We start from the raw sequence: 12,846 nt of genomic DNA, 5'->3' as shown, positions 1-12,846 counted from the left end.
TTACTTGTAACTTCGTAAGTTTTAAATATTATACAGTACCTTATAATGTTTCATAGAGGTGTATGGTAGCGTTCGATTTTTAAAATGTAGATAGGAATTCTTCAGTTTTAGAGTTCACTTTGTTGTTTCAAAGAAGTGGAGGGAAGTTTGTTTAACCTCCTTATGTCAAAGGTTGTGGTGGGGAGATTTTGCTGGTTGTACAATATTTTGTTTGTTAGTTTTAGAATCCTGCTGGAGCAAAATCGTCAAGATATTCGACCTAGATCTGCTCCGTGATATGTCATTTGTCAACTTGGTGATCGGACTTGCTGCCGTGTACACTGCTGGAATGAATTTTGGAATGGTCTTCCCTTTCTTCCTGGAAAGTGTAGGACTGCGTCGTTCTGAAATCGCAATGTGCATGTCGCTATTGGCTGGGGGAGACATCACCTGCAGGCTTATCCTCCCCTTCCTTACGGACTGGGCCAGGATACGCAGCCGTTCCGTTTTCTTGGTGGGATCCTTGTGCCTGGCGGGCATGCGATCTTGTAAGTACATAATTATATTATATCTTATTTTTCTCCATTTAGACCACGAATGGCATTCACTGGAGCTCTTGTTAGCACGTCGACGGCTTAAAATACATTTCACAATGCCTGGATTGTACCACAGTCGCCTTTTCTCAATACTAGTCGTAAAGTAAACAATACATATACTGCTATCACTCAGAGGCCCAGGGCCTCTCAGGGTGCACGCACCAGTGCATTGCGCTGTGTCCGGTGTAAAATACGACTTCGCTTGGTTGACCAGAGTGCAGGCCCCCACTCCTCAATTTGGAGCAATAGCGGATTCTCTCTCCTTCCCCACACCCGTCTCGCTTGCTCCGCCTGTCTCCCTCTTTCTCATTTGCTCCGTAGTGCTCCAAATCCGAGCCGAGTTGAGCCGAGGTTAGCCGAGTCGCCCCGAGACGACGCGCTGGTCCGAGCCGAGCTAAGTGGGACCGATGCACTGTGCACAGAACCTTTGCGGCTCAGTTTGCACGCGTGAGATTTTGGGCGTTTGAGAGGCCCTGCCTCAGAGGATGGTTGCCCAGTTATAATTCCTCTTATCGTCGCCATAAGACCTATCTGTGTCGGGGCGACGTAAACAAATTGTAAGAAAAAAAATCCTCCTGAAACAATGATCCACCACTCACTCACTCACTCTCACTCACTCACTCAATCACCCACACTAATGGTTCACACATGATACAACTATCACATTGAAAATATACACTTTATGTGCGTGTAAAGTGCATACTAGGTCATGAAGTTCTAATTGGTTTTTCAGTTACCTTTGATTGTGTGCATTGTATACGTAGCAAATTGCGGCATTGTCTAATGGGCAAATACTTAATACGCTTTCCATCAGTCGGACATTGCTCCTGATGTAAATTGGCATTACCTTCAGGCGATTTAAACGTGAAAATCCAAATGCATTCCCAGAATCGGCAGCAAAATGAGGCGCACAATGCATATCGCGAAGTGAGGTAGTTAGCAACATTCCTGACTGGGCCAGAAAGTGTTATTGCAGCACGACCTGCCCTATGAGTATAATCTTTCATTATATCTGGACACATTAGTCGTGCTCCAAATGGTATACTCAGCACCACTCATACTTAAACAGCTTCCATACTGTTACAGCGTAAATGATACTGAGACTTTGGTTGAAACTACGTTTTAGTCTGACCTGTGTCAAAAGGTAGCTGCAAAAAGACTGCATCTATTAAGAAATAGCAACAGGCACCCCAGTGAAAATTGTCCCTTTGGTTCGTACTCCACGAGAAACCGGAGGATATCGACAATAATTTAACAATTGTTTAACAATTACAATGGATTTCATAGAGCGAGAAATGCAATTTCAAAACCAGTAGTTTGCCCAATTAACCGTAAGGAATTCTCAGCCAGCGTAAGGGAAACAATATGGCATATCAGCAGGCGAAGAGGATACACTGTTCTGATGGACCTGAACTGCCCTGTCGAGAAATAGCTAATGAATACACATGGTGCAAATGGGAGGTGCTGAAACTCTGTGTTTCATGCCTATTGATCGGTTCGACTATTTTCTTCACATTTTGTGCATTTCATTCATGGTTAGCCATTTAGGTACTGCTGAAGCAGCCAGCCTCAGGAAATATGAAGCATTCAGAGAGTGGTCGAAAAGTGCATCCTCAACGCAAGACCTATGTTTAGCGTTGAATTCTCCTGCTATTAGGAGTTTAACTCGTCACATATCTGTCGAAGATCGTGTGAATATCTCGTTTTGAGTCAAAGTAAACGTAACAGATGTAGAAATCTCGTTGTTTATATGCGGTGCGCATAACAACTCTGTCAGCAGTGCAGTATTGTGAGAGTAACATGATGTTTTAGACTTTAAGATTGCAGCTCGAATCCGTTTCTCAGGTGTGTTTGTTTTCGGTGCGTGGATGTGAAAGGTTTATCCAAAATCTAAAACTCTATTACTTCTAACGCTTGGTACCTGAACACACAAAATTGTTCTATCATTATGCTCGAAATTTAAAATTTTTAGTTCTTGAGTAAGAACAACTGATCTATGTAAATGTTTTTGGTCGAGTAGAAGTTCAACCATAGTTCATTTTAGATTTTATGACCTTGAATATTTTCTAGCATATTGGGCAATTTAATGACTACCGAGCAAGGGGCCATGCGGTTAGGGTCGCACAACTGTGAGCTTGCATTCTGGAGATAGTGGGTTCGAACCCCACGGTCACGGTCGCCTCTATTTCAATCCTAGCCCTTTCCTGCCCCGCTGTCGTCATAAGACCTCTGTGTCAGTGCGACGTAAAGCAGATTGTGAAAAAAAAATAATAATGACGTAGCAGGATGCTGCGAATTTAGTTCTTGTTAACGCCTAATTGCATTTCTTTGGTTTTGTAATTTTGTAGGAGCAGTGAGAATTTCATCTAAGATCACCCCTGACACAGCTGATGACGACGTTCTCACGTCAAGAAGTGTCGAGCGAATCATTCTACAATAGGATAAGAAAGCACCAGGCTGAGATGGCATATCGTGCAGCATAATAAAATGTATCATTTCTGTCTTCCATTCTTACTCGTTACACTGTTCATTTTGAACAATTTTCTTGCCTCGTGGAAAATCACAGTAGTGAAAATTCCGAAGGAAAGTACCTTAGCAAAGTTTACAGCTGTTTCAGAACTATCTACCTCCTGTCAGTTTTAGGAAAGATTCTAGATAAGCTAATAATCGACAATTACATATACTGCATGCATTATCACAGCCTGTTACCCCAATTTAAGTTTTGCTGTACCCCACAAAAAGCTACCGAAGACGCTGTTGTCTAAGCGACTCAGTGGATCCGAGACATCTTTTCAAGGCGAAAAATAGGCTTATCGATATCTTTGAACATAACTAATGAGTGTGATAACGCCTGATGGCCGAAAATTCTCTATCAGCTAAGCAAAAAGCAATGCCCACTAGAATCATCAGCCAAAGGTGCCCACAGGGATCTACCTGGAATATATTATATGACGACGTTCTCGAAGTACCTCTTCCACAGACCACAAGATTGTTGCTTCTGCTGACGACGTGGTTTTGTTAATTGAAGCTTACACTGATGAAGATTTAAGCACTAGAGTGAACACGGCGTTGGATATCCTATTCGACTGGATTTCCAAAAACAAGCTGCAATTTAATCCATTGAAAACTAAGTCCATGGTTGTCACAACAAGAAAATATCTTTTGAAGCCACAACTCACGATGTACGGATACAAAATCTCGCCAGAAGATCAAATTTTAGATTTGGGAGGCCTGTGGGACAGAAACTTAACTTTTAGGGCACATTTCAATAAACTAAAGCTTAATCAGATACATTTATTCAAGCCATCACTATTGTATGCAGGTCGCCGTGGGGACTTAACTCGGAAGGACTCCGCATTATATACTACAGTGGTTCTAATATTGTGCTTAATCATTTCGTTCTAAATCGAAAAGCGATGGACAAAAGGAAAGTTTCTGCCGATTCAGAGAGGAATCGTCCTTCGAATTTCGCACAATATCTACAGAAGTAGCACTTGTCATCACAGGAATACAACTCCTGTTATTTTCTATCGAAACACACGAACTTATATTAATGAATAAAAACAGAACATCTCCTGCACCAATTATCAAAACTACTGTCGAGAAAAACTGTCACTGATGGAATCCGGTCATCATACTATCTTCAAGACTTTAGTCTGTAATAGTTGCTCGCTCATCCACGATTACTACATTTACACAGACGGTTCTCGCACACCAAATATCGCTGAATTTGACAAAGTGGGATGCTCATTCATTGTTTATGAGAACAATAGCAAAGTGTTTTCAGTCCAATATAAATTGTCATCCAGCTGCCCAGTATATCTAACCGAGCCATGGGCCAACAAATCCGCTGTGGCACGGTGTGAACACAACAGTAGTACTGTGTAGAGATGAGAAGAATGCAAGAATGAGGAATGTGGCCTGCAAGCACGAACTTCCTGTTCTACCCAGACAGATCGGCTCTTATCTGCTCTTATCTGCTTCACGAGAACATTGACTCATACTTTGCAGTTTGCTGGATTACAGCTGACAAGAGCGAAGAGCTGCCAGTAGAAGATAATATAAAGTCGCCTGGGTAGTAGCGCAGTTGCTATGGTAACCATTGCGTCACTGGCTCTGCTGGTGAAAACCCCTTCGCCCCGTGCCTCACCTGGCATGTGCATTCTTCTGATCTCCCAACTATACTGGGATACTAAGTGACTCGTAGGCTGCATTGAACTCCATCAACGACAAGCACAATTTAAACCCAGTAGCTGTTACTATAAGATCTAGAGTAAGGCAGTGCCCCCACGTCTGTCTTTCCTGGATACGAGGACAGTGGGTCTCCTTTAAATGAAAAGGCACATATCTTCACAAAAGCAGTCTCCTCGTCCTCTATAGAATTTACCTACAAAAAATCGCTCCGAAGCTACGGAAAATCCCAAATCAAAACGTACCTAATAAGTCAGTGGAACAACGTCTGGACCTCATGTACAAGTCTGTCACAAGAGAGTTATTCTTTCCAAATATATTTTATAGCCGATGCCTGTACAAGACATTAGTATCCGAAATAATTTTTAGTTTTTCTCTGGCTATGGAAAGGTTAAATGCTACTTTGAAAGCTTTAAAATTATTATTCAAGACTACTATCTGTGCTTTTGTGGATCTCCTCAAACAATGAACCCTTTAATATTCGCCTGTCCATGTTCGGAAGGACAAGATTACAGTAGATCTCGAGTGTCATCTGAACAATAGTTTGTGGAACTCTGAAATCCATTACACCATCTATTCAGGAAGTTCTGCTGCTACAAACAGTTCCTCATATTCATTCATCATATCTTTAATACTTTAGTTTCCTATACTACAGGTAGTATAGTTTAAGACTTCACAGTTCTGCTCACAGGCTGCGGAATCCCCAAGCGAGCGCCATACGGCTGGTGCAAACAGGTGTGAGAAATTGCAGGTGGATACTCGGAATGAGGTGATAATTGCTAAGTTAACAATGAACTCTGTGCATGAAGCTGTACGCATAAACCGGCTTTGGTGGTGGTGGTGGTATTTTGCGGCGAATGGAGGATTGTTTACATAGGAGAATGATGGACTCTGTCTTGAAGGGTAAGAGAAGTAGAGGCAGACCAAGACGACAATGGTTAAAGTCAGTTTATAATGATTTACAGATAAGTGATATAGAACTCAACGAGGATAAAGAGCTAGTTAGAAATAAAGGATTGTGGAATAAGTTCACAGAGGCTTGCGACTGAACACTGAAAGGCATAACACTATAATGAAAATGTCTGTCTGTCTGTCTGTATGCATAAACATGGAATTTCAGTCTCCATAGGCTCTTGATCTACGGCTACCTTAATTGGATCTGAACTGTCACAGATACCTCCTCAGTTGTCCCTACGAAGATGTCAAATCCTGAAACCAGACTCGAATTCACGACACAATCGAGAATAGACGTCTCCCGACTAACACCTTACAGGGTGGTCTGACTATTTGCATACTTCATGAAGAGCTTGGATTTAAGCAGTATGAAGTCAAGCTCAGTATTATTAAATTAAGGACTGTATGCAGTTGATTAAGCAGTACATTTACGGTATTACTTTTCTGAGTAAATTTCTGCGAACACTTCGTTGAAATTCGTTTGCTAGGCAACCTTCAGCAATTCATTATCTACATTACGCAGGTTAGAAGTGGACTCTTCCGGCAGGTTGTTAAAGAATGTTGGGTGACCGTTTGGATATAAGAAAAGGTCTACATAGCGTCGTCGAACAGCTCTTCCATTCCATGCTACTGCACCACACGCGAGGTGAATATCGGCTGAGGATTTCCTAACTCGCTGACTACCTTTACATACATATTACGACTGCATTTAATTGAAAATCTGAATATCTGCATTTAAAATGGAAAATCTGAAAATTAACATTCATTAAATAAAATACACACTTGTTGAACCTTGTACTCACACTTACTTGTTACCTGCTTACTTACACATACGTTATTTGATGGGCGCCAGCTGTCACTCAGTACAGCAATAATAGAATGAGACTCTTGACCATCTCTAGGGTGTGGGGTAATAAGCTTACTTTTGACAACATACCATATAAGTTCTGGGAAAAGGAGATTGGCGTTCGGTTTCCCCATTAATTTTGAGGTTAAGATATTTTACTGTCAATGAAATGAAACTCTGAATTCGTTTGATAGAACAATATATATTCTTTAAATAATATATCAAAAAATAGTGAGTCTTGTTGCGATAAAACAGATGAGAATATGAAATTATGACATTGCAACTGACAGAAACTAGGCATGAATTTGAATTCTTCTTGACCGAACATTTAACAATTTATACGAAATATTTCCCTCACTGATTCACTTGACTGTACCTTTAACACTTTGAGTGTAATTACGACGTAATCCATTGCTCTGGTGTTTACTGTAGATGTGTCACGCCTAACGTGGTGATACATCCTTGAGACTGCTTCTTCTCCATATCATCTGACTTCTTTGTAAGTCAATATGGTATGACCTCTTGGTAGGTCCAGGGTTGCCCTCTCTGACTCCTTGGTAAGCCTTGCGTCCGCTTCTTCCACTAAGTGACGGACCAACCATTTGGTCTCACTCTCTCAATGACCAATAATGGCTCACTGAGTCTTCACCATCTCTCGTTCACTGGCCAACTAAGGCCTCTTGATCTAGTAGACTTGTTCACTGTACTGCATCCGTATAACTAATGACTGACGCTACAATATGGAGCTACCTTATATAGAGTTTGGTTGACACAGCTACGTAATCTCCAAAAATAACAATGACATACTCCCACCTACGCGACAGATATTACACACAGTGGTGAAATAGCCCCACGGCGATTGAGTCGATGCGCGCATATTCTAAATAAATACGATGACATAGCCATGGAGTGGCGATGACTTGGCAGAATCGCCAACAATATTGCACAATGCACCAACGTCACATCCGATCTCTGATATATACAACAATTCTCACTGTACAGGTATTGAGTGTTATACTACACATACGTATATATGTATACATCAAAGTGCAATCTTGCAAGCAACAGGCAATTGCAAAATTGAATAAAACGGATAATTACAATAATAGTACAATATCACAGATAAAATAATAATAATACTGACATAATAATAATAATAATAATAATAATAATAATAATAATAATAATAATACAGATAAAATCATACAATAATTAAAAATACAGATATCATCTTGTAACGGGATTTGAACCGTTACAATTCGCCTCCCTCATAAATAAATCGAAGAACAAAGAATCGATTGATTTATGAACAAAATTATATATATAACACTGACACAGATAAACATTTTAAATGAGTATACAACAATAATTTTCTTTTTCAACATCCATACATTTTATAAAATATCACAAATATGAGAATTCTTCTCGCACATTGCCATCGTAGATAACTGTCCAGTGTCCCATTCTCTCTCTTTCTCTCATACAAATCACAAGAGTATAGCACTTGATTTAACACACACAAATAATTTTCAATCAATATACAACATTCTTCTCCTTTTTTTTTTTTTTTTTACATATCAAAATATTTTGTGAAATATCACTTATATGAGAACTTTTCTCGCATATGGTTATCGCAGATAACTGTCCAATGTCCTGTTCTCAGTTTTGTCACACAGAACATGACAATGTAGCACTTATTCTTCCAATGCACCAATACGACACTTGGTTCACACGCTAATTCATGTATGTTAATTTTATTTTGCCAGTTTCTTACAAAAATGTAATCATCTTACTCTTATTTCAACAAATCTCACGTGAAATACTCCTTTACATATATAATGCTACAAATACCGACAATATCCCCTTCCTGATCTTTTAAGGAATATGCACACTTCCCGATACGGTTCACAATAGTGAAATACCCCTGATACAAAATAATAACTTCAACATATTTCCCGCCTCTGCAGATGATGAAATGGAACTCTGAGTAGCACTCTGTCACTCAAACGAATCAATTTTGCCCTTGTAAACTTACATATCTCAAAAAATCACATCCTCCTTGGCAACAATAATTAAAGGATCAATACCATGGCTACAAGATGGTTCAATTATTCCGTAATCCAGCATAATGTTTATTTGTTCTAAGACTTCACTAGCATTTCTAAGTTGAATGGGGTACTTACCTCCCACAAACGATCTATGGTCATGTACTACAAATTTATATTCATATACGTGTTCTTCCTCACTTACCACTAACTACATCTAGATGCTTACCTAACATCGCACACAATTACTCCTCCTGTAATTCACTCAAATTACCTCACGTCACTGCCTCATACCGACTATCCCTCGGATACTGGTCGTACAGGCACATAACACACCCAACAAAACATTTCCTCTCACTAGGAACAACTTCACTTACCTCTCATATATTTCAAAGAACACACGTCACCAACACACTTACCTCAGACCATCATAATTAACACGTACTTCTTTGCTAGATTACTCCCAGAACAAACACACACTACCTAAATTAAAGTCTATTCTACTTCCATGATTTGCAACCAAATCAGCTCCTAAAACAACTGAATACACAAGTTTTGGTACAACGCATAGATGAAACTTACAATCATCTTCTATCGTGATTACTACCGCTATCATCTTATTTACTCACTGTGACTTACCCAACGGCTGTTATAAGATCTGGTAGTACCTTCACTTACCTTCTTAATATCACAATTTCCATCATCGGAGTTATTCCCTCACTACTTACATCACATTCTCGGCATTACAAGTACTTACATCACTTAACAGAACACTTCTTACGTCTAACTTACTGCTACCATCAATTACTTCATTATCTACGACTACGTCACTACTTAAATATCTCACTTAACATTACTTAGGTCACAATCACATTACTCTTAAATCTACTTTCACTACATAACTACTTATACTACATACCTATTCATCTTCTACCTTCGGCCTGTCCACTTAACTTACCCGATTCCCTGTGAATTTGGAATACTCTTGCTCGATGACTATTCCTGAATACCATTCGCATTTAGCCTATTACTCTCTCTCTGATGACTGAAATCCTCACGCCTTCCGTCACTTTGGCCTATAAAGTTTTCACACCTTCCTTCTCCGGATTGCCCCTGATAACTCTGCTGAACCCTATCACTATTGAAATGTCTATTATTCGTCTGCTGATCATAATTATTCCCTCTCCAGCTATTCTGTCTATAATTCCTCACATAATTCACATCTGCACGCCTCCCATCTTCCGATTCTCTCTGGTAACTCTGCTGGCCTCTGTCACTATTGACATTTCTATTATTCCTCGGCTGATCATAATTATTCCCTCTCCAGCTATTTTGTCTATAATTCCTCACATAATTCACATCTGCACGCCTCCCATCTTCCGATTCTCTCTGGTAATTCTGCTGACTTCTACCACTATTGAAATTTCTATCATTCCTCGGCTGATCATAATTATTCCCTCTCCAGCTATTCTGTATATAATTCCTCACATAATTCACATCTGCACGCCTCCCATCTTCCGATTCTCTCTGGTAATTCTGCTGACCTCTATCACTATTGAAATTTCTATTATTCCTCGGCTGATCATTATTATTCACTCTCCTCTGATAATTATCTGACCTGTTTCCCGCTCCTTCTACAGTTCTACTTTGCGGTCGATTATCACCTACTCTACCATTCAGAGCCTCGAAACTATCTAACAATACCTCCATTTCTTTGATAGTACTGACTTTCTGCATACACGCAGCTTCCCTAATCTTATCAGAATAATGTTTTAACATAATCCTTACGATATCAACTTCTGAACCAATACTATTAAGATTTTTCCATATAAGCACGTGTGTCAGAAAGTGTTCTGTCATAGACACTCCCTCCTGTTGTCTATATTTACCAAGCATAATCCGTTCTCTCTCACGATCTTGTATATTCTCATCCCAAAACTTGTCAACGAACTTCTCTTTAAATTCTCCTAAATTAGACATATCATTACGGTACACTTGAAACCAGGTTTTACTTTCACCGATGAAAGAATTAGACAAGATCTCTAATACGTATTCCCATTCGATAATATTATCCCTTAACTTATTTGCAAATCTTTTCTCAACTAATGTTACAAATTCCATAGGATTAAATTGTTTTGCAGTAAACTTAGGCAAATCTTGGTCCCTATTGTATAAACCACTCGTTACTACTATTTCTCTTGTAATCTGACCTTCTCTCATTTCTTTCCGTAGCACCCTCTGGCAATTCAAAACTTTTTCTTCCGCTATTCTTTCCGCATTCTCTTTCATTATTCTCAATTCTTCCTGTAATTTTTCCTCTTTCTCTGTAACCTTCTGCGACAAAGTTTCTTGTTTGTTCTTTAGTTCTCTGACCTGCCCAAGCTCTTTTTCAAACGTTTCTACCTTACTGACACATTCTCTCATATCTTGCACCACTGCATTATGGATCTTGTCCAATCTCTTTTCGACCATCTCATGAATTTCTTCCCGATTACTAGAAATCTTATTACTTAACTCTACGATATTCTCTGTAAATGTTTCTTTGACATGCTCAATTTGAGTATGATTCAACTCTATTTCTCCTCTGAGGTCAACACACTCTTTATTAAACTTATTTTCTAACTTACATATTTGACTAGTTACCTCTACTATCTTAGTATCTATTTTAGAATTTAGTGATTCACTTAACCCGTCTATTTTATCATTGATCACATTAAATTTTTCGTTACAACTACCAATCATTTCTCCCATTTTACTACAGATACCAATCACTTTTTCCATCTGTTTCATACACTTTTCGTTATTCTTTTCAATCTGTTCTTTACAATTTTCATTACTTTTATCAATTAATTCTTTCATCTCTTTCTTATTATTTACACTACTAATACCAATCATTTCTTCCATTTTATTACTTAGAGAGTTAATCTGTTTATTACAATTTTCATTATTATTACTAATTAATTCTTTCATCTCTTTCTTATTCTTTTCACTACTACTACTAAAGAATTCTTTCATCTCTTCCATCTCCTTCTTATTATTTTCACTAATCTTTTCACTGAGCTTCTTATTTTCATTACTGAACTCGGTAAATCTGGCCATCAGCAAATTTAAAATATCTTGGTTCATTCCCCCCGCGATTTCTTTTTGAGTTTCAGTATGCTTCTCAATTTCTGCACTTTCCTGAATTATCTCAGAACCTTCCATCGTGCTCACCTGCTCCCTATTTTCAATCTCACCTTGGATGTCCGCAGAAGCAATGACCTCGTCGTCACATGACTTGTTATTGTCTTCCTTGTCCATCTTTGGTTCACTAGTGATAGTACGCGATCTCAAATTAATTTCCCTCTTCAAATCCCTTGACATATCCCCAAAATACAAATATATATCACAAACTTACACTCCTGACATTTACCGATAATGATTCCGTTGGCTTAAATTGTGCATCCTCCTCCCAAAATGAACCTATGATATGCTGTCATTCAGAACAGATTCTGAATTTATTCGAGTCCCACGTTGCGTCGACACATTGAGACCTTCCTAACTGTCTGACTAACTTTACAAACATTATTAATCTGAATTTTACTTGAAAAATCTGAATATCTGCATTTAAAATGGAAAATCTGAAAATTAACATTCATTAAATAAAATACACACTTGTTGAACCTTGTACTCACACTTACTTGTTACCTGCTTACTTACACATACGTTATTTGATGGGCGCCAGCTGTCACTCAGTACAGCAATAATAGAATGAGACTCTTGACCATCTCTAGGGTGTGGGGTAATAAGCTTACTTTTGACAACATACCATATAAGTTCTGGGAAAAGGAGATTGGCGTTCGGTTTCCCCATTAATTTTGAGGTTAAGATATTTTACTGTCAATGAAATGAAACTCTGAATTCGTTTGATAGAACAATATATATTCTTTAAATAATATATCAAAAAATAGTGAGTCTTGTTGCGATAAAACAGATGAGAATATGAAATTATGACATTGCAACTGACAGAAACTAGGCATGAATTTGAATTCTTCTTGACCGAACATTTAACAATTTATACGAAATATTTCCCTCACTGATTCACTTGACTGTACCTTTAACACTTTGAGTGTAATTACGACGTAATCCATTGCTCTGGTGTTTACTGTAGATGTGTCACGCCTAACGTGGTGATACATCCTTGAGACTGCTTCTTCTCCATATCATCTGACTTCTTTGTAAGTCAATATGGTAT

General features: G+C 38.7%; 1 protein-coding gene across 2 annotated transcripts in view; it reads left to right on the top strand.

Moving 5' to 3' along the window:
- LOC136856724 (monocarboxylate transporter 12-B) overlaps positions 1–12,846 on the top strand; it is a 191,366-nt gene that overhangs the window by 163,509 nt on the left and 15,011 nt on the right. Inside the window, exon 6 of one of the 2 annotated variants that reach the window (XM_067134798.2) lies at positions 225–527. In XM_067134798.2, the coding sequence (XP_066990899.2) occupies positions 225–527 (303 nt within the window). Of the gene's footprint in view, positions 1–218; positions 528–12,846 lie in introns of both variants that reach the window. The other variant, XM_067134797.2, reaches the window with a different exon arrangement.

This window comes from Anabrus simplex, chromosome 1 (genome assembly GCF_040414725.1).
Source record: "Anabrus simplex isolate iqAnaSimp1 chromosome 1, ASM4041472v1, whole genome shotgun sequence".
Taxonomy (NCBI): Eukaryota; Metazoa; Arthropoda; class Insecta; order Orthoptera; family Tettigoniidae; genus Anabrus; species Anabrus simplex.
Note: the sequence above shows the minus strand (reverse complement) of the source record. Positions and strands in the feature narration are given on the sequence as shown.